At 33.9% G+C, this 23,636-nt stretch overlaps 2 protein-coding genes and 1 pseudogene across 5 annotated transcripts; 2 read left to right on the top strand and 1 right to left on the bottom strand.

Annotated features, from left to right (window-relative positions):
- Window positions 1-23,636, top strand: part of LOC127127371 (uncharacterized) — a 158,366-nt pseudogene that overhangs the window by 123,777 nt on the left and 10,953 nt on the right.
- Window positions 172-3,331, top strand: LOC127127373 (putative GDP-L-fucose synthase 2). 4 transcript variants are annotated; one of them, XM_051056546.1, is made up of 4 exons: window positions 172-402; window positions 505-577; window positions 948-1,944; window positions 2,965-3,331. In XM_051056546.1, the coding sequence occupies exons 2-3, from the start codon at window positions 556-558 to the stop codon at window positions 1,901-1,903; spliced, it is 978 nt and encodes a 325-aa protein (XP_050912503.1). In that variant the 5' UTR covers window positions 172-402; window positions 505-555; the 3' UTR covers window positions 1,904-1,944; window positions 2,965-3,331. The 4 variants fall into 4 exon arrangements, with proteins under 4 accessions (XP_050912503.1, XP_050912504.1, XP_050912502.1 ...); XM_051056547.1 differs by having other exon boundaries at window positions 2,893-3,331; XM_051056545.1 differs by having other exon boundaries at window positions 2,851-3,331.
- On the bottom strand, window positions 11,065-14,724 carry LOC127127374 (uncharacterized). Its single transcript, XM_051056548.1, has 4 exons — window positions 14,249-14,724; window positions 13,031-13,100; window positions 12,848-12,934; window positions 11,065-11,413 (listed from the first exon to the last, which is right to left on the bottom strand). The coding sequence occupies exons 1-3, from the start codon at window positions 14,429-14,431 to the stop codon at window positions 12,885-12,887; spliced, it is 303 nt and encodes a 100-aa protein (XP_050912505.1). The 5' UTR covers window positions 14,432-14,724; the 3' UTR covers window positions 11,065-11,413; window positions 12,848-12,884.

The raw sequence follows: 23,636 nt of genomic DNA, 5'->3' as shown, positions 1-23,636 counted from the left end.
CATTAAGTAAAAGATCCAATCATATATTATATATAATATTGTAGTATTAGAAATTAAATATAGTACTACTATATAAAGATCAAATTGATTTATTTGTTTTTTTAACCATGGAATCAATAGGAATAGGAAATGTTAAGGTAAATAAGAATTCACAATTCTTATTCACCCAACACAAAAAATTGATAAGCCAAGTAAATCCAATTTACACAGTTGAACACAATAGCATAAAACTATAAAACTGAGAGAAAGGGAAATCGGAATCAGTCAGATCTAAGCTTCCACTAGCTGAGTCCGATTCACCGGAGTTTAGTTCAGCCGTTGGATCGGATTCTCTCTTACCCAACAATCCATCGATTCGTTCATTTTGGCCTATCAGTTCCTTTTGCTCGCTTCAAATTTTAGGTGAAGTTTCAATTTTTTCTTCACCCCTCTTGTTGTTTCGTTATTTTGGAAGTGGGTTTTTGTTAAAGTTTGTAATGGTAATCAAAAATTGATTCTTTTCAGGATTTGATTTGGAATTTGGAAGCGGGAATAGCTTTATATCAATCTTCACAAATGGGTAGCCAAGACAACAACGGTTATTATTTTTCTCTTATTCATGTGTTTCCTCTAGTTGATTCTGTTTATTGAAAACTGAAACTGTTTGAATCCTTTCATTCTTAGATTAGTAATTAGTAATAGTAATGCTGAGTTTTACCAGATTCAGAAGTGATTGTTTAGATGAATCATAGTGATCCAAGAATCAATAACAATGCTAACTCATTCTGGCAAAAGTTCTAACCTTGGTAGCACCGACACCTTTGGAAAAATAGTGCCGGTGTCGTGTTTCCGGTGTCTGTGTGCTGCTTCATAGGTTCTAACCCTATAAAAAGAAAAAAGAGAAAGTAAATTATTACTTAGAATTCTGGTATCTGAATTTGTGGTTTTTGTGTATGTATTTGCTGCAGCATTGTCATCAAGTTCATTTCTAGATGACAAATCTGCCAAGGTTTTTGTTTCCGGTCACCGGGGTCTTGTTGGCTCGGCCATTGTTCGCAAGCTGACTCAACTTGGGTTCAGTAATCTTATCGTGAGATCTCATGCGGAGCTTGATCTCACTCGACAATCTGATGTTGAAGCCTTTTTTGCATCCACAAAGCCTGAGTTTGTGATTGTAGCTGCTGCTAAAGTTGGTGGAATTCATGCCAACAACACCTATCCTGCTGATTTCATTGCCATCAACCTCCAAATCCAGACCAATGTCATCGATTCTGCCTATCATAATGGTGCTAAGAAGCTATTGTTTTTGGGTTCCTCTTGCATTTACCCAAAATTTGCACCACAACCGATCCCGGAGGACGCTTTGCTTACCGGCCCATTGGAGCCCACAAATGAATGGTATGCAATTGCCAAGATTGCCGGGATCAAAATGTGCCAAGCTTACAGAATTCAGCATAAGTGGGATGCAATTTCAGGGATGCCGACCAACTTATATGGACCAAATGACAATTTCCATCCTGAGAATTCTCATGTTTTACCTGCTTTGATGAGGAGGTTTCACGAAGCGAAAGTCAACAATGCCAAGGAGGTAGTGGTGTGGGGTACGGGGAGTCCATTGAGGGAGTTTTTGCACGTTGACGATTTGGCTGATGCAGTTGTCTTTATGATGGAAAAGTATAGTGGACTTGAGCATTTGAATGTAGGGAGTGGAAAAGAGGTTACTATTAAGGAATTGGCGGAGTCGATGAAGGAAGTGGTAGGATTTGAAGGCGATCTTGTTTGGGATAGTACTAAGCCGGACGGAACACCAAGAAAACTGATGGATAGCTCGAAACTTGCAGCCGTTGGTTGGACACCAAAAGTCTCTCTCAAGGACGGGCTTGTGGATACCTATAAATGGTATTTACAGAATGTCAAACAATGATTCTCCTGGTTAAGCAGAATGTGTCATATTATATTTTATAGGTATGTCATTTTTCACTATGATGAAGAGTTATTTTTATAAAATAATTATTATTCGGTAACAGTGTATGAACAATTTTTCTGTACCAATTATGTGGGATGAATAGTTCAGTGCTATTTTTGTTTTTGGTTTTCTTGTTTAAGATATCATGGTAATGAAGAGCCATTGTTAAAGACCATGAACAGAAGTTATTTCATGTTCATATGGTTTTTGTTTCAAAAGTGTGTTTCCATTAGCAGTTTTTTGGTGTTCTGTTCTACCAAATTATTCATGTGCCATTTGTTGCTTAGTTTGAGTCATTTTAGTTTTGATGTTGAAATCTACAGCAGTAAATAGTAGAAGAGTTTTACAATAAATAATTTCTCATATGTTAGGAATCAGTAATCTCATTTAGTGTTTTTCGTAAACTCCTAGTGCTTATAAGTACTTCTTCATAAATAAGTAAAATATTAAATAGTTTTTTTATATAGTATTTTTTTTTAAAAATAATTTTTGAATGTTAAATTTTATTTGATTTTAGTCTTTAAAGTTAGGACTTCTTCATAAATAAGTAGAACATTAAATAGTTTTTTTTGTCTCTGTATTTTTTTTTGAAAATAATTCCTGAATGTTAAAAGATTTTTTATTTATTTAAGTCTTTAAAGTTAAAATCCATAGGAAAAATCGAAGAAATATTTGCAAGAAATTTATGGATTTTAACTTGAGAAATTAAAATTAAATGAAATTCAACATTTAAAGACTTAAAAAAAAATATAGAGACGGAAAAAGATACCAGAAATCAAAAGATTATTTAAACCTACTTATTTTAATTAAGAAAATCTCATAAGTTAAAAAAATCTAAATCACTGTTTGACTTGGTCTTATAAGAACCAAACCATGTCTAGTAATGTTTGATTTTGTTTTATCAGAACCAAACCATGTATGGTAATGTCATTCAACAATTTGAATAGTTTGATAGTGAAGAGTTAGCAATCAAATGAAGAGTTGTTATGAGGAAGAATGTCATTTAACAATTTGAATAGTTTGCAACCAAATAAAGAGTTGTCATGAGAAAGAACTCCAAAGTAGTCTCAAGTGATACGAAGAAGGGCGACTTTATGCTCAAGAAGGGTGACTTTATGCTCAAGCATGTGGTTGAACTTATCATGATTAAAAAATTATTCCCTAAATAGAAAGGTCCATACATAGTTCATCATGGCATATACAAGCTAGAAGAGTTGGATGGACGAGTCGTTCCTAAAACATGAAACTTAGTGAATCATAAGCATTACTATAGTTAATATTTTATTTCTTGTTGATCAAATAAGGCAATGACATTCATCCGGTCAATGTAAGTGTTTCCAAAACTCGTTCAATAAATAACATAAGTAGGATGACACTCTTTTCTCTGTAGGGGCATGGATTTTTAGTGAGGTGTCCTATTGTTTTAACTTGTCTGATAAATTCTTTATATGTTGCATAATTTTACTTGATTTCTAAGAAGGAGTTATTGTCGCCTCAATATGTTATTTTGATTGATTCCCAATGAGGAGTCATTGCTACTTTAATAAGCTATCTTACTTGATTTTCAATGGGGAGTCATTGTCACCTCAATAGTATCTTGTTTGATTCCTAATGAAGAATCATTGTCATCTCAATATGTTATCTTGCTTGATTCTCAATGAGGAGTCATTATCACCTCAATAGGCTATTTTTCCCGATTCTCAATGAGAAATCATTGTCGCTTCAATAGGCTATTTTGCTTGATTCCCAATGAGGAATCAATGTTGCCTCAATATGCTATTCTTCTTTATTCCCTATGATGAGTCATTGAAGTTTTATTAGGACATTTCACTTGATTCTCAGTGAGGAATTGTTTTTGTCTTATTAGGCTACTTTGCTTGATTTCTAATGAAGAATCATTACCCCTTTAGTAGGCTATTTCAGTTGAATCCCGATGAGAAATCATTGTTGACTCAATAGGCTATCTTGTTGGGTTTCTGACAAGGAGACGAGGCCTCCCTAAAGGGAAATGTTATTAGAATGAAAGTTCACACCGCCTCTCAGGGCTACGTTCTATCAAATGTCATCGACGATTTAAGGATCCTACAAATAATAGGAAAGCAATAACACCAAGGCTTGGTAAACATATTGCCTGAAAGAGAAAACATTTTTACTTGAAAATCCCAAAGAGAAATATTACAAAAAATACCTCTAAATGGCAACAATACAAGTAAATTATAAAAATACAGAAGGATTTTATACGGGCCAAATTACAACAACAAAGCAAGACCTATGAGTTGGACAAGGTGGACTTGTCTTCTTCTTGAGTGAGCCCCTCCTTATTAATAATATTAGTCTTCGGGGTATTGTAATTCTCCTTTTCATGGGAGAGGACTACTTCCTAAACCGACTCATCCTCCTTATCCATTAGTTGACCATCCTTCAAGATTTTGAACAAGTTAAGCTCGCTTAATTCAGGTATGGGTAGAGGTGAGATACTTGTGATTTGGCTCTCTCAGATATCTTATCAAAAGTATCAACTACCTCGAGCTTGGCAATAGCCAAATCCTTTTCCAGTTTTTTTCTTGAGGAGAGCCTATGTGGACTTTTTCAATGTTTTAAACTCGTCTTTCACCTGGGAGATTTCCTCTCCAAGCTTCTTGGTTACTTCATCTATCTTCTTTTGTGACTCTTCCAGCTTGTCTAAAGATTGTTGTGCCTCATCACGCTCTTTAGTAGTGAACTTCAATGATATATGGATTCAGGTGAGCGTCTCTCGCTCGATGTTCAGCTTTAGTCTTTAGACCCACAACAAATCTATCTGACTGGTTGTAGGTATCAAACATTAGACGCTCCATCACGATCCCTCTTAGTAGATGATGGGTCTTTATTACATTGTCCATTTGTCCATATCCTAGTTGAGTTGTCATATTATGATCATTGAGTAAATTGGCTGGAAAGTTGAAGTCCCCCGCACATAACTCTTGGCATCAAAGTCATCATTATATATGGATGAAAGTGCCTTGATCCCATAATGAGTCGAGGAAGTGGTTCCTATCGCGGGTGTTCCATCGAGGTTCAAGATTTTCTGGGCATCCAGATCTATAGTCTCATATGACTGGATGTATTTATATCTTTTTACCTTGAATAGAAGATGACCCCCCCCCCCCCCCCCCCACACACACACACAAATTTTCAACCAAGTCGGACTTATTAGTCTTCATAGGCTTGGAAGAAAAAATAATTTCCCCTTTTGTCGATCTACTTTTTCCCTTGTACAACAAATCATCGAGGTGACTCTAGTTGTCATTACCCAACTCAGCTTTCTTCCTAGCATGAAGAGCCCTCCTCTCAATAATGGTCATTAGAACCATCCTCCCTTCAAGCAAAAAAAAACATTAATCACAATAAATAGTTTGATACAATGCCCAGATGTGCATCAAACTTACACAAATAATCGTTGATCTTCATCTCATTGTAATTATTTAATCATACTCCACTATTTCCCTAGATCTCATAATACATAAGTCCTCTAAAATCTATTGTAGAAATCATTTTTCATCGGTCTCCTCAAACTATCACCGTTGAAAGATTAGTTTGCCATTGTACTCTCATAAGCATATCTTTCTAATTATTATAGTTTTTTTAATGATGAGTGAAGAGAACCCTCTCAGGAAGGGCGCCTAAGGTCACCCATCCTCCATTGTTGACAGTCTTAGGGTCGTAGAACAAGAAGAAGATGCCTACAATAGACATGACTTCGAGATGATTGTAGAGGATCTCAAATTCCCTAATAAAGGCTCATTCATTGGGCCATATTTTGGAGGGAAAAAATAATGGTCTTAAGGACCTCAAACTCAAACATGGTAAAAGGAATATGTATCCCTCATAAGTCATATATAACGAGTAGATGCATATATAAGAACTCGCCTTAAAGTGAGCAAGAGCCTCCATGTTAACCATTTCCTATTCGGAACAGTGTTCTAGTACAACATCTATTTCATCACCTAAACCAAATAGATTTATGTTCTTACGGAAGGAAATCGCCTTATTCCAAGTTATATAAAGAGTTTCACAATCATTGATGCCCAAACGTTTTGAAGAATTAGAGTAGTTTTATTTGTTCTGAGAGAATAGGAAAAATGGAATCACCTGGAAAAATGGAATCGGTACTATTTTGATAACTTTCAAACATTCCTAACTGTACAATATTATATTCAATCATCCATCTGACCGCCTCACATTCTCTACACAATGTCTTCACATCTCCAAAACTCCCTCGTGGATAGTAAGTTCTATAACGTTATTTTCATCTAGCTCTCTAATAATCACCATTCCCCAAAAAAAGATAAATGAGAAGAAAGTATTTAATGCCAGAATATGTGAGTTAATGATGATGTTAAGGATGAAAATGAAGAAGAGATCTCATTTATGGAATGTAGAATGCGTGTGGAAAAGGAAGTCGAAAGAACTTTGAGATTCACCTATTTATGAATCCGGGCACCTAGGTCGAATAGGTCATTATTACTAGCCAATACGTTTGTGGATACTAATGGATGGCAGAACATCACGACCCAGATTCTGCACATGCACTTTAATCGATGGCTCACATCATTTAAATTTTCCTGAGAAAAACTCACCATAATAAAGCATTAAATGTTTCACATACCTCTCCCGCTCGAGGCGCTTTCCGTTCAAGTCATGCTTAAGAGACTCACCCTCCAAGTCACGCTTGAGGGGACTTGCCCTCCAAGTCTCGCTTGAGGTATTCGTTCCTTCAAAAATGGATTATTATTTACTTGGATTAAATCACTTTGACCTTCTTTGGTCTTGTGCTTAAGGTACTGTGAACTGAGATAACTTTGATTAGACTCATGAAGAGGCTGGCCCATTTCATATTCATCCTCAGAATGGCATAGGGAAAACTCAGACGACCTCACACTAAAAGCACATGAATGTTCCTAATCCATACCATTTTGCTTGGGGTATGGGTCACCTAGCCTAATATTGTATGGGTCTAACCGAAGGTACACAAAAACATGTCATGTCACATCATAGGAGAAAACCTGTCATTACCATAACTTTAAGGAGAAAAATGTTCTCCCTATGAAGGAGGGAGGATTGCATCTCCTTATCCCCACGTTTCAGTCAAGCAAATGGGTTAGATTCGGTTATTCGGCCACAACTTGACTCATGGATCGTTGCTATAAATATCTCAATCCTTAGTGTTGGTGGAGAGATTCACTCTTTATAGAATGAGCATACATAAAACCTCATTGCATTCATACACGTGAGCAGGGTTTCACGTCATTATATTTATCACAAGTAAAAATAATAATATCAAATAAACTAACAAAATAAACTTAAAACAAAATTAATTTGTAAAAAGTAAAATGAATATTTAAATTAAAAAAAAATTATCCGAAAAGTGATCTGATCAATGTAAAACAATATCACATTTTAAAAACTATAACTCGCCATATCAACGCTCCGATTTTTTTAACAAATTATAAAGAATAGACCAATTTGAATACTTGAATTCAAAATTATAAAGTGTTCAACCTAAAATGATAGGGTTAATGATTCAGTTTGACTTCTATAAAAAAATGGATTCTTCACTACACCATAGGCCTTACTCACACACCATGGCAAAAAATGTAATAGATCGATATAAAAATGTATCACATTTAAAAAAACTATAACTCACCACATCAACGCTCTGGTTTTTTAGCAAATTATAAATAATGGACCAACTTCAATACTCGAATTCAAGATTATAACTTGTTCAGCCTAAAATGGCAGGGTTAATGAGTCGATTTGACTTCTATAAAAGCTAGATTGTTCACTACACCTCATGCCTTACTCACAAACCCTGGCAAAATTTCTAAAATACCCCTAAAATCCATATTTTGGAATCCGGACATACCAAAAAACATGTCAAATACAAGTAAAAATGTATGGATTTTGGAATTTGAATGCACCGCAACTCACCAAAACAAACCCAACCTCAGAACCACGACCAAACCAAAGTAAAAAAATGTCTAGATTTCAAACTTCAGATTCAACTTAAGGATTTCAAAATTCAATCGCTTTCATTTAAGTAGTTGCACTCTGTCTTTCCATATTATTTCCCTTCCATTTGAAACAAAACAAAACCAACAGAAGTAGAACTATCATCTCTCATCATCTCTCACATTGTTCTAAAATTTCTCTTGAGTTCTACTCGTGTACATTGAAACCTAGGATCTTTTATCAACTTATACTCCTCTCGATTCAAGTTAAGCATAAACATCTCTCACATTTGGTAAGTTTCTCATATCCTTACTTTTTTTTAAATTTGTGATGCATATAATTCCTTAAAGGTTATAGTTATACTATATTAGGATACAACATTCAAATAGAAATGTACATGTTGTTTGTTCTTAATATGATTTGGTGTGAATTTGAGATATTTGAGGATTAGAGTATTTGCATGAACGCATTTTGCTATGGTGTGTTTTAGTTCAAATTTTGAAATTTGAACCCTTGGTACAGATAAAAAAATATGGAGTTTTCTATTTTTCATTATGTTCTGTAATTTTGTTTGCTGATACAACACTATTTTCGCTTCTTTGATTTCGATATTTCTTTTCTTGTTTGATTATAGAAAAAATGGCTGATGAACAACACAAATGCAAGCATGGTCGGGTGGCCCAACATACTTCAATGCACGTATTGCTGATGGATCATCTTCCTGGGGTAATGTATCTTTGGTTCATGGCGAAGTACTTGTCGCTCCCATTCATGTTGATGTACATGTGCATGATCCACATCCTGCACTCGGATCTGATGATGCCACACCTTCTAGTTTTGTGGGAGACCCTAAAGACACTTCACTACTTCCTTTATATGCACACCATGTTGCAGTCCATGTGTGTGTGTGATGGTGGTGGTGGTGGGGGAGGTAACATAAATGTTTTGATGATTTTTAAAACATTTGTTGTATACTAATTAAACTTCCTGGCGTTGATGTATACATTTTTGCAGTACTATGATACATTGAAATGTATAAACCATGGCAATAAGATATCAAAGATGTCGCAGCCTGATGAACCACGGTTTCACGAAGTCTTAGAGTTATCCCAAGTGAAGAATTCAATAGTACTATATATGGTTAAATAGACCATGGTCTATTGTTTGCATTCGTTGAGAGATGGCACACAGAGACATTGTCATTTCATCTTCCGATCGTTGAGATGACGATCACCCTTGATGATGTATCATGCCTCCTACGTTTGTCGATCATAAGAAAACTATTTGATCACTCAAGAATTAGTAGACTTGAGGCCATCGACTTGATGGTGACACAATTTTGTGTTGATCCGGGTAAAGCCCATGGGGAGATAGAAGACACCAGAGGATGTTATGCTAGATTCTCATTCCTATCGAAAAATTATATTAAGCAGCTGAATGCGGTTATGGATGTTGCGGGTGATGAGGAACATGTTTCCTATCATAGAGTGTGTGCATTGAAGACATACTTCTGGGTCTTGGTTGGCACTGGCATTTTTATGGACAAAAGTGTGACTTATGTCGATGATGTCTACATTAAATACTTCACGGACTTGGAAATGACTCACGAGTACAACTGGGGGACATTTTGTTTAGTTTACCTCTACTCCAAGTTAGTTAAAAGGTAGTTTATGGAAGACAAGACAAATGACATGAAGCAACTATCTATTTCAGGTAACTTTTTTATACATTTACTAATATTAATTTCACAATACTTATGCTACACAGTTACTAATATTTCATCTGAACCATTTTTAGTCATATACCTTCCAGCATTTTCAGGTATCATCGGTTGGAAGTGTGTTGACGACTACTCTGAGGATTTACCACATGCCTGCTCGATTATCCCACCCAGGGATAATATGGCGATTGAGTCGTACATGCTTGCTCTTGACCACATCTTGGAGGATGATATCTATTTCACACTGGACGGTGAGCACTGTCAAACACAGTCGTTGGAGGTGGTATATTGGTACTATATATGGTTGGCTTGTGGATCTCGACTTATGTACCTTCATTTACTGGAGTGAGTACCACAGCAGTTCGGATATTTGCAGGGTATACCTAGGGACCCCATAGTTGTTGCTCATGCAACTGTCCTCTGCAGAGATGTCGATGTGATACTTGTGGACTACCATGAGCATCTGGTATCAAAGGATGTATGCATTTTGTCAACTCCTCGTCCATGGAGTATGATATACAGTTACATCCAATGATTTTATAACGTGTTTCATATGACACTAGAGTCACAAGGAGATCTCTCTATGTCAGTTTATCAAGAGTTATTTGAAGAGGAACAGGTGAGGACGGACCATGTTATGGATGTACTGCTGATATGTTAGTGTATTATTGTTATTAAGAGAAATGTCTTATCTAAAGGAGATTTCAAGAATACACTTTTAGAAGGTCGTCCTATAGGCAATCTTATTATATGTCTGACATGCATTGCAATATAGAGAGAGAGGCAAACGAGGAACCATGGTGTTAGATATAGACGGTTGAAGTGGTATTTTTATTTGCATTTTTTAAATAATTTGAAAATTTGTATGATTAGTTATATTTTATGGATGACTAATATATGATATCCGAATGAATTATAAACTGATTTATTGTGTGAATAATGTATGCAATGTTAAATGATATGAAAATTTCTTCTTAAATATTGTCAAGGGGTTCATAATAACGTCATTTGGTTTATCCGAATTTTGAAATTGAAATCTACCCCACTATTCTGAAATAAAGACCCGACCAATGCATAAAATTCGGCTAGAGACATGTCTCATTGTTGAAATCTAAATTCACTCGTATGTTTAACACACAACTAAAACATATTGGGAATATTGTTCTATGGATAAGTTCGGACACATTTTTTTACTTGAATCGAGTGTCGTTCTGATGAAGAAATTTGATGTATAATGGTGCATCCAAATTTCTATATCTGAATAGTGACAAAGAGCATATTTGGATTTCCATATAGTTATCACCAGGTGGTGTGTAGTTACACACCACGTGCGATGAAGCCTCCACATATGCTTATATCCAAACTTAATGTAACAGATTAACTAAAACATATGACAATGAACATGCCATGAAGCCAGACAAATGAGTCTATAAAACTGAAGGGTTTTACATCATTTCATAGACAAATGAGTAAATAAAATGATATATAGTACAAGTTTAAAAATCATATAAACTATATAATTCTAGACTCGTCCCTATTCTATTTGCATGATATGGTGCCATATCATGGAACGTGCGAAAGAAACCTCGACTACCATCAAACAATTTGCTCAACAATCCAATAATGTCACTTTTCTTTTTCATTGATTGATAAAAAAAAATGTAGCAAACCATACATTAATCACAAAGCAAACGTATAACAGGAAAAACATCCATATGGTGCCTATGAAGAAGCATGATGTCGCACAATGCATATACCTGCAAAACAAAGGAATCGGTCTATCAGAAAGGGAAATTTAACCTGAAAATCAAGAATGGTCTGTTTTGAATGTGAATGACAGTAATGCAAAGACTTGAGGTAGTTAAAAATTTCAGCCAATCCATCAATTCGCAGCAAAAAACATCAATTGTTGAAAAATATGACTTATGGAACACAACTTCAGGGTATGCAGTAAAGTTAGTTTGTTGTATGGTACAACATCGGTTTCCCTTACACCTTTCACCAAGTATTTTCATATTAGTATGCTAACAATGTTGTTAATCACAGATAGCAGAAAATAACAGGTTGCTCAAATTCCTCAACAATATAGTACTATGGCCGCCACTACTTGGAAACACTTTGTACTAACTAAGCATATTACGGAACACTAGCAATTTGTTGAAATTCCATTATGTTATTATACACACTATTTCACAACAATGTATGTTACATTTCCAAATGGAAGAATCACCATTAAATATTTTCATACTATATTGCAATATATTCACAAGTGAATGAATAAATTATTTTTAACATGTAGCTTTACTGCGTCACTGCAACAAGAGCTAGTCTGTGTTACATTTCCAATGTTATCCACTGCTGCCACTCTCTTCCTTTGTGCAAATAAATGAAATGTGTGTTCACCCAAAGCCTAGTAATGTAACTAAGACTTTAAGTGAACTTTCCCAAAAACACTACCTAAGTTTTAGGTTAAAAAGAAAAGTGCCATAAACCAAATACCAAAGTGTTGCTTTGAAGTTTGAACTATTATCTATATATTTTATGAGGAATTGAAAGATTTCTCTCACAAGAATGTTGACATCAACAACAGTCAACTGATGATACCAAAGCAATTAAGGATTCAAAGTAATAAGCATAAGCTTAGCATGTTAACATTCTCTGTGGCAATAACATTTCATTTTATAAGCATGAGACTCCGGTAAGGCAGTATGGAACAACAAACAAACTATTAGGCTATTTTAAGCTTTCAAATTCAACTCCAAAGGTTACCATGTAAAAATAAAGAAAATTCTGACATCTATAATTCCTGAAACTCCTTTCCAACTAGATTTGACACAAACTACTGAATTTTACATGAAGTCAAATCACATGTTTCATTACAGCAAAAAAAAATCTGAATCACAGAACATAAATTTCATCAATCACATGTTGCTTAAAAGATACAGTAGTGCTCAAATCTCAATAACCCTCGCCATTCTTAAATTATTACACAAACAAAACCAATAAGAAGCGGGGTATAAAATTTCCAAATCAAAAATAAATTTGAAGCACCTGATACAAAACACATCAATATAAATCACATCTTATAAAGCTCAAGGCTCAAGATTTTCCATTAGGTAATGTGACACAAAAAAACAAGTAATTAATGAGAAACAACACAAAGAGTGTTCAAAAGAATGGGATAAACTCACCATTCAGAATTTAGGGATGGGACCAAATTTAGTCTGGTTAAGAGTCCTCGTCCAATTCGTCAGAGTCAGAATCACTTGCATTATAACCTAATAAAACGCCCCAAACAAAAAAGTCACGCAAAATTACAAAGGAAAAGAGAGATGATAATTTTGACAAGCTGCTAACAACAGCGGAGGGTTTACCAGGACGCTTATCGCCAACTTTCCAAACTGAAGATCTAACCCTTGATGCTTTCGTTAGCCAAAATTTACTCTTCATTTCGAAACAAAGAACATTAGCGTCCCAAACCAAAAGACAGACAAACAAGTATATCCACACTCCAGAGAATCCAATCATTGTCCATACTTCATAATCACACTATTACTCTTTATATTCAAAGAGAGGTTCATGAAATCAATATATTTTACAATAGAAACTATTCACATCTATTTCTGATATAATCTCTGCATATTATACATTTAAAGGAATCCAAAACACAAAGCATTAAGTTTTAACATTATTAAAAAAATTAACTGGATTTATAAATTTATGTTTAACTTTAAAAGACTTATCACATCCACCCACAAGAGAACTTCTAATGTTGCTCTTCACATATATAGACAGGAACACAATCTTTCAATTAAATTCATATGCATGTGTGTGAATTTTGGTATACATGTTTTCATAAACGGTTCATAACAGCAATCAAGGCCATGATATCGAAGCTTTTATGCTTCCCGACCGCAACCACAATTGTGGCCCTATCAACTGCATCTCAATGCAATTCCAAGCATAACACTATTAGCATATACACGATAGAATCACATATGTAGCACCGACACAATAGATTAAAGACACCCCTCTGTGACCAACACATTACTGACACTCGACACTCTTAATTACATACAATCACTACTTATTTTCTAAAGTTATCATTATGTTTATTTGTCAGTGTGTTGTCCGAGTCTGTGCTTCATATGCAAACCAAAGAGGCAGGGGTGAGGGAGCCCTAGCATTTGACTTAAATGTGGTTAGGACCAATTGCTTGTTGCGCGAGCTCGCCCCCGTGCGGTTTAAAGGTATTCTTGTAATGTGGATAGAAGTATTAACACGGAGCTTCGGTGCAGCTTCTCTCTAGTCAAAGACCTAGTCACAGCAGGTTGAATCGAACAACAGTAAACAAATATCATGTTCATTTTTCGTTATTCGCGTTTCTATTTTATCTTTTATTACTAGTTGTTGTTCTAACATATTATAGTCACCAACTTGTTCGTATTATCTCTATTATCAAGCAATATTAACTTATTTAATCACAAGAGAACCCTAAAAATCAACACCAAACAAACAAACCACATTCCAATGCAAGTTGAATAAAAGTATTGAGTAATTCAAATCACCAGAAAAACAAAGAAAAACCCTACCTTTTGAGCATCTTTAGGAACACCATAGCCACTATAATACATCTGACCAACCAAAACCTGCATATTAACATCACCACCTTTAGCTTCCCTTAGAGTATCCTTAAACCAACGCTTCACACAATCAGCTACCACCCCTGACAAAGGAACACGTTCGTTGCTATCTTTCCCTATGCTGCTCTCCATGTATCTCTTCCAATTTCAACTTCAGCACGAGGGTTTTCTTCAAAAACTGGTTTTCCAATACCCTAAAAAAAACCCAAAAATTGTGAAATTGTTAACTTTCTAGGGTTTTGGAAGCTGTGAGTGATGCTATATAGAGAACATGGAAGGATTTCAATGGAGAAATTATAAAGGGTTGAGAGAGAGAGAGAGAGAGAGAGAGAGAGAGAGAGCGCTATCGGAGAAAAAGGCAGTTCGGCGTATAGCAAAGTTGTTTACTTTGTGTTAGTTTTAACGCGAAAACCAATTTACGAAATTTATCGATTAGAAATCTATTATTTTTAAGTTTTATGAATATTCATATGGAGATTTTAACCTTAATTTTGTTAAGTTGTTGCTTCGTTGGTTTTATATTTAATCTCTTTTTGTTACTCCCAACTCTTGAGTTTGTTTATAATCTATATTATATACAGGGAAAACATAATTTCGGTGTAATATATTTTTTTCAATTACTCCTATCTCTTCCATTTTTGTTTTACAAACTTCTCTCTTGTTAATTTTTATTTAAAACTTTATATATCTCTTTCATCTTATTATTTTATATTATTTTATAAATAATTAAAACTAAATACATAAAAAAATCCTTTATATTTTCGCATAAATATTCTTTAAAAAACATATAGACACAAGAAGCTAGTATAATATTAAGAAATTTAATATTATTTTATTATAATACAATGAAATAAATCATATTTATAGGAAAAAATTAGACAATATTATAAATATGAATAAGTGGAGAAAATTCATTGGGTGACCAAAAGATAAAAGAATTCAACATCCATTATTCATAACACTTTCTTTGAATATTTGTTGAGACATGTCTCATTAAAACTTTACTAAAAAATGAGTGAAAAACAAAATTAATGAAAGAAAAAGGTATAATATTTTTTTTAATATCTTTTTAAATAAATTTATTTCTTCCCTTCAACGAAACGCTCATTTCTTCGACATTGAAGGTCAATCTTTTGTATTAATCAACTAAAAGTTTTAATTAGGAGTGACATCGTGATAAGATCCGGAAGATTATCACATGAGCAAATTTATTGGATGTTTATATTACTACTCTTTTAAAGATCATGAGTGACACAAAATTTTGAAGTAATGCGTTTTGTTCGGTCCCTTTCACTATTAGAAAAAACACATTTAACATCGGACGCGAAATACATTTAATCTCGACTACAAAAGCGATGTAACGAATGGAGTCATGAAAATTGCAAATTTTACCTCTCGGATTTTAAAAAATTGACGGGTATGTGAAAAGATCCGAGTTTGATCCCTATGGAGACCTTTTTGGAATTCTGCAATGGCGAAAACACGTATCCTCTCGATTTTTGTAATGTCACCGACGGATATACCATATTTTCACCTCGTTCATCTCATGAAACTGAGGGGTAAAACAATTTTGAGTTTATTAAATCTAATGTGGATGACTCATTTCACTAAACCCTATAATGAACATATAACTTCTAAAAATTGGTTAGAAAAATAATTATATGAACAATTGTATTATATTTGAAGAACAACTTACATTGATTGTGATTTTGAAGCATCCTGCAACTCATCATTCTTCTCACGTTGTTTTATGGTTAAAATTTATCCAATATTTTAACTTATTTATTCAACATTTGCTTTAAAAAATGAACAAATATGGAAGAAAGTTGAACGAAAACTAGAAGTATTTGAGAGATTTTAACAATAAAACAACTTGAGATGAATGATGAATTGCAGAATGCTAGAAAATCATTAATCAATGTAAGATAAGTTTCAGATACAACATAATTTTGCATATGATTATTTTCAAAATCAATTTACTATGTTATATGTTCAAAAATGGGTTAGTGAAACAAACAATCAACATTAGATATAATAAACTCAACTAGACAAAACAAGATGAGAGTTGCACAAAGAATCACAAAAAATATAATCTCAATATCAACAACAAAAACAACAAGAAAATAACAACAACACCAAACACAATATCAAGAACAACAACATCAATAAAAAACAACAATATCAATAACAACAACGTCAATAAATAACCTCTAGGGTTTAGGGTCTCAACAACAAGAACAACATCATCGACAAAAACAACATCAATAATAACAACAAAAACTTTAAGGTATCGGATCTCAACAACAACAACAATATGATAAAAATATTAGTAGTGATGTTTGACGTACCAGATATCTGAAGAAGAAATAAAAGAAAATGATTTGGATCTATGAAGAAGAAAAGAGAGCCATAAACATATAACATCTTCGTATTGAAGATGGTATGTGTTTATGACTCTCGTTATTTAGGATTCTTCGTTAGGGTTCTATTTGTGTTGTTTAGACAAATGAAACTGAATGCTACAAGCTAAAGATATATATATATATATATATATATATATATATATATATATATATATATATATATATATATATATATATATATATATATATATATATATATATATATATATATATATATATATATATATATATATATTAGAGAAACATATACATATCGGTTGGTAAGAAAATTGAGGTGAAAAGTAGGTACCTTTAAATTAAAAATAAAATATTCAATAATGTGCCACTTTTAATGAGATAAAAACATAAACTAAGGTTGCTGAGATTCGAAGCATGTAGACTAAATAGGTTTACCCCTCGATTTTCCAAATAACCGACGAAATATATTGTATTTTTTTTATAAAAAAAATACAGGATGCGTTCAGGTATTTGACCTCAGTATTTCAATACGTGAGGTGAAATCGTCATCATGAAATATATTATTTGTAGTAATGCTTTAATGTAACCAACCATCTTTTAATTGAGGGGTGCATGCAGTGTTATCCTCGTATATGGTTGTTGTTCCGTACTAGAACCAAAAATAGATTGAGGATAAAATATAATGGCAAATACGAGCTTTCAGTGCGATAGAGTAGGGGTTGACCTGCAAGGTTAGCACTATAATTCTCAATTTAATATATGAGGGAGGAAAGTAAATTGAAATTGAATTTGAAATCGAGTACATGAATTGGTGCGCTCTCAATGTAAAGTAAAGAGGAAATAACAAACTTGTTATTTGTTAGGCGTGAAATGCGGAGAATCGTTGAAGGCACCTAAAGTTTGGATCCTATGTATTCATTCAGAGGATATTTCTTTTGTGCTGAGAAGATTCTATAAGGATTGCATCTCCTTCAAACTGGTCGGACGAGATCGATATGGTCAACCCATAACAGTTGCCTTAACCCTTTGCTTATGCATAACAAGGTAAGGGTTTGTCGTATTAGCCTTGGTTTTCGATCGCTCTCTCATTTATCTTGGAAGAGAAAAAGGATATGTTTTAGTTTCTTGGGGATTCACGCCTTTAATTCTTCATGGTACCCTCATTTTGACTTTGGAAACTAAAACACTTGAGTGTGTCGTGTGATTGAATTGACATGTTTGATAGAGTCTACCTTCTTTTGCATACTAGCATACAATTCTTAAAGAGTCGGCTTCACATTTCTTTGAGTTATCTTTCCCAGTTTGCAGTTATCCTTCTTCCTTTTGATATTTTGTTTTTTTTTTATCTAGAAAAGATTGGATGTGCTGAGTTTTCCTCAAGTACTAGACCGAGAGCCATTTTCGCATGGAAAATGAGCTATATGTATATACAGAGAAATACCTTTCCCTAGAAGAAGTGTATCCGAAGAAGTAGCTAGTTAGTTTCATCAACGACTTGGGTTACTTTGAGGGTGATGTTCCTCCGGAGGAGGCCGATCGGAAATGCTTTAAACGCCTCATTGATACATGATTGTTGATGAAGGCCCATACCCGTGAAGAAAGGAATATTGATTTCAGTAAGTTTTGGATATTATTGGTCTCTTTGGTTTCAATTTGCTTACTCATGACATGGTTGCTTTAATAATAATTGTGTGCAGATTCGGTGAAGGATGAAGTAATGCTTTAACTTTTAAGGCGGGGAATATGGCTAGTAGGAACTGAGGCATGCCCTTTAAATACTTTTGAGCCTTCCAGAAGTGTTGCTGCTTTAAATACTCTTTAGAGGTCACAAAGTGTTTCGGTCTTTTGGCACTTCCCTTGATGATGGGTTCAGGCCCACACTCCTCTAGGGAACGTAAGGTTCCTCCTTCGAAGAAGGATTGTTCGTATCTTACCAATATGTTCGGATGTGCCTTGGAGGAAGGAATGGCAACTCCGACATGATATACTCATTGCGCCTATGCTGCTTTAGACCTCATTGGAATTGATCACTAAAATGCTCTTTAGTTTGACCACCAACGTGATGAAAATCATCAGTCGGAAGAAAGTGTTTGCAATCTAAAGCCTCAACGAGATACATATCCACTAGAAATACAAACAACTTAAACCTTTCTTATTTGGATAAGGGACTTTTTGTTGCCCCTTAACATCCCTGATTCTCTTGCCGACCAAGAGAATCTTCTGGTAAGGAGAGTGGCAAGGTAGGACAAGTCTCTAACTTCTGTTTGGGACACTTTGAAGTCTACTCAGACGCCTCTTTTAGCAGCTCAAGGAAATTAGAGGCTTTGTGCCTTGAGAATGCTTCTTTGTCTTAGTGTTTGACCGATTATACGACTTATAGCTTTAGGGTGGTTTTGTAGTCGTTTGAGAACGCCTTGCAGTGAGTGGAGCATTTTCACCATCTCTTGCATGTATTATGAGAGTATGTTTGACCGGATCAAAAGCTCAAAGATGGAGTACCGGGGTAGCCCTGCATTTTTGCGTACTATATGTAAAGTAGTTTTGTAATGGAAAAATATATGTGCATATATTTATAATGAAGTGTTGTATAATGTGTATGAGGTATATTTGTATGATCATGAGTGTAGAGTTTTGGGTTCTGTGCAAACTAGAGAGGTCTTCCCTCGAAGTTTATTGTATGAAACCCTATTTTACAGGTGATATGCTTTTAACAAGGATAACAACTTTTGATGATAATAACTAATGTCTAATGGCAACAACTGGTCCTTAATGACAAGTCAAGTATAAGCGGTTAAGAGGTTAAAGATACAAACCAAATAATTAGGGTTTGTTGGACTTGACTATCCGATGATGGCAACCAAATGAAATTTAACTCAAGCAAGTGTCTAAAAGAAAGAAAGAATTTGATAATGTCTTAAAGTACAAGAAATCTTTGCCTCAATTAGTTTGAGTGAATTATTTGTAAAGCCTAAAGGCGTTCTCATAAAAGTGATGGCTAAATGACGCACACATGAAAACACTTTTTCAAACTGATTTTTCTCAAGAAAATATTTTCAAAATGTCTTGAAGTCATGTCAGATGAGTTGGAAGCTGTTTGAAAAGCTCTGAGCAATTTTTTGTCTTAGCCAATCGATTGGCACCTTATCCCTGAGCAATTTTTTGTCTTAGCTCTGAGCAAATTTTTGTCTTAGCCAGTCAATTTTTCTTAAAGGCAACTTACGAGAAAGATACTATTCAGGTAACTAAATCATCTTACGAACAAATGTTTAGAACGACTGCTCAACTAATTAAAGAAAATGATAAATTGAAAGAACACAACTTAGCTCTTAAGGAATCTTTAAAGTATCTTGAGGAAATCAATAAATCATTCAAGATAGAAATAAATAAAATTAGAAACTCAAGAGAAACATGTGAGACATGTATCTCTCTGAAAAAGGAAATCAATGATGTTCATTATTCGTGATTTGCGTTTCTATTTTCTATTTTACTACTAGTTGTTATTCTAACATAATCTTTTTATAGTCACCAACTTGTTCTTATCTCTATTATCAATCAATATTAACTTATTTAATCACAAGATAACTCTAAAAATAATCACCAAACAAACAAACCATAATCCAATGAAAGTTGATTTAAAAAAGACCAATTCAAATCACACAAAAAAACAAAAAAACTTACCTTTTGAGAAACTTTTAGGACACCATAGCCACTATAATACATATCACCAACCAAAATTTGTATATTAACATCACCACCTTTAGCCTCCATTAGAGTATCCTTAAACCATCGCTTCACACAATCTACTACCACACTTGTCAAAGGAACACGCTCATTGCTATCATTACCTGTGATACTATCCATATATCTCTTCCAATTTCAATTTTAACACAAGGATTTTCTTCAAAAATTGGTTTTCTAATACCCAAAATAAACCCACCATTAATGATGGACTTAGTTTTCTAATTAGGTCCATTTATTAGAAAACCATCTATCTTGAATATTTAGGCGGACACGATTAAGTTCAATCTTAAACTCACAATTTTATCATTGTCATACATGACATCACCCTTACTATTTATTTTCTTAAACCACTTCGCCCTTGCAAACCTCGTGTTTAGGAATTGTGGATCGTTCTAACATAACATAAGCTCATTTTGATATCATTTGTTTCAGTCTACCACGTTAGCCTCGAGCTCACCATATCATATGACGCGGCCAAAAATGACTCATCAAGCGTTTTTCAACACTAGTGAAACCACCCTATGTGAAGCAAACAATTCCAAGTCTCAAGTTGGCTATAACATATCATATGTATTGAAAGAGTGAGTCACTCACCACATTAAACTAAGGCACAATTCTAACTTTGTGTGGTCATGATATATTCAACAAGATCAACATCCTCAAGGGGAACATAACTCTTATATACCCATCCAAAGAGCTAGGTTAAGGATCATGTATTCACATATCACTAACCATAAAAGACCTCTAGATTCACATATGACTAGCAGAGCATCTATTATTGTACTCCTTACAAGTACAATTACAAACCAAAACTAAGAAATAAAGTGGGGAAAAAACTAGATTCTTAAACATAAAGTTCCTACATCATCAATTATAAGGATGTCCACTGAATTCTGAAGGAAGAGGTGTGTGAATTAGAAGATTCTCGTTAGTAGATGTGTCTTGATTTTCCATATAATATGCACTTTAAGTGCCTTTATAAATGGTATGGATAACTCTAAAAAGAGTGTTCTCCAGCAACATATCTTTAATATTTTTTATTTATCAAAATCACATGTTTATGATGCTTGTTAAAGATTGTCTCAATGAGATACTAAGGAATTTTTTTACGTAATAAATCAGACCAATAATGCTAATATATTTGACTAGTGAAAGCCCTTGACCTAAAGTTCTATGTGGAGTATATTTGAAAAGTTCAGGATGAAACCATAAAAGCAACATTCTCATGTCCTAAATGAACTATAAAAGTTAATGTCAAAGCTAGTTTGAATTAGTGTTCCATTACAACTTCCATCTACATTGATAATAGTGCATGAGTAGTTCAGAAAGTTCTACTTGATGAAACACTTTTTGGTATACCTGGTTTAAATTTTAATAAAGTAAATGCGAAAGGAATCATTCATAAAGTGAATGACAGTCAATGAGTGTTATAATTCTTAATTGACTATTCTCATATAATATATAAGGGTCAAATATGTATTTAGTCCCTCTAAAGTTAGGCATTTCCACTTTTTGTTCCTCTAAATAATTTCATTAAAGAATCACCCTCCTAATATTTGTCGTCCACACTTTTGGTTCCTGGTGTTAGATCTGAGTAACAGAAGGTGACATGGCAGTACAATTTTTTTTTTTTGCTATGTTGATAGTTTTTGGAGTTCCCATAGTGGATTTTTAGGACGATGTAAAAGACAAGATGAAAGGGTTCATCAAGAAAGTCAACAACCCTTTCTCATCCTCATCCTCTGGAAAATTCAAAGGCCAAGGTAGAGTCATATGCTTTTCTTCATCTTCTTCATCATTTACACCAGCCAAATCGATTTCTACCCCTCACCCTTCGCCTTCTCATAATTCCAATCCTATTTCTAATCTTAAACCTAAACCTATTCTACTTATTATTTCAGATAATATCAAAATCGAAAAAGCTCGTAAACCTGGTGATGGATTTGATCCATTTGATTCTTTAGTCACTTCATCTCAAAGATCTCAAAATGGGTATTCGGTCAATTCATATGAACTTCCCATTTGTAAAACACCATTTAGATATATGAAGATGAGGTTTCTAAACATGTGGAAAATTGTTTGAGTAACCCAATTAAAACAATGATGATGAAACATATGTGTCTTTGAAAGTTGTTGAGAGTAATACTAAATTGAACTTTTTTATTTTATAAATTTTGAAATTTTTGGGATTTTTTCTGTTGATCTATGAATCATTGAGATATTTGAAGAGGGAGTGCGTTTTGTTTTTGGTTTTCTGTTTGTTCAATAACAAGTTGAAGACTTGGGTTTGTTCATGTTTTAATTCTTTATATAGTATTGAAACATTTTGGAATAACAGGATTTTGCATTGGGTTTTACGGTCATTTTTTGTACTAATGTGTGTACATGAATGCTCTTATATGTTGTTGTTAATGTTGGAATTGTAGACGTAATGACAAATAAGAAGCGATGGTTATGGAAGCGAAAGTCTTCCAAGAAGAGTTCGGGTGAAACTGAGACTTCATGATCTGTTTCCTCTCATTTTGGGAGGTATTTTGATGAATGATTGATTATCTGTGTTCGTTGCATATCTCAAGAGTGTTAGTCGCGAGACTTGAATTTTAATTCGAATTTAATTTATTTCTTGTATAGAAAACACACGATTCAACTTTTATCTTTCATTTTTTATCAATATTTTTTTTAATCTGAAATTTGAAAGCAGAAAGTATCTAAGGAATCTTCTTCTAATGGAAGCTTTAACATGTGATGACGATGTTGATGATTGCTCAATTACCAATGAACAATAGCCTGATGAAGTTGCATAAACGCATCTACCTTCTTCTACATGCATCGTAAATGGCGGTTCACTAGAGATAAATGAAAATGGAGAAAATGAATGTTAAATTTCCATGGTACAAATGAACTTGTTTGAAGGTGTTGATGAACACTATTGAATTTTATGGGTTTGTTTTAAATGTTTTCTTGGTGTATGAAAGTGTCTGTTCTTATTTTAATGATGAGTTTTGTAATACTCCAATTTTGCCCCTAATTCAATAAATCGATACAGTTATCATGACATTCACCTCATTTGTATAGCATATCATGCATTTCATCTTACATAATACCTAAAATATCGATCAAAATAAATTTTTGGATTTACATGTAAACCGGTTGAATTGATTCTCAAATGTACGTGAAATTAGCGGGCAAAAAATTTCAAAATCGAGCTTGCAGAC

This window comes from Lathyrus oleraceus, chromosome 3 (genome assembly GCF_024323335.1).
Source record: "Lathyrus oleraceus cultivar Zhongwan6 chromosome 3, CAAS_Psat_ZW6_1.0, whole genome shotgun sequence".
Lineage (NCBI taxonomy): Eukaryota > Viridiplantae > Streptophyta > Magnoliopsida > Fabales > Fabaceae > Lathyrus > Lathyrus oleraceus.
The sequence above is the reverse complement of the archived record's forward strand: the minus strand, read 5'-3'. Positions and strand labels throughout refer to the sequence as shown.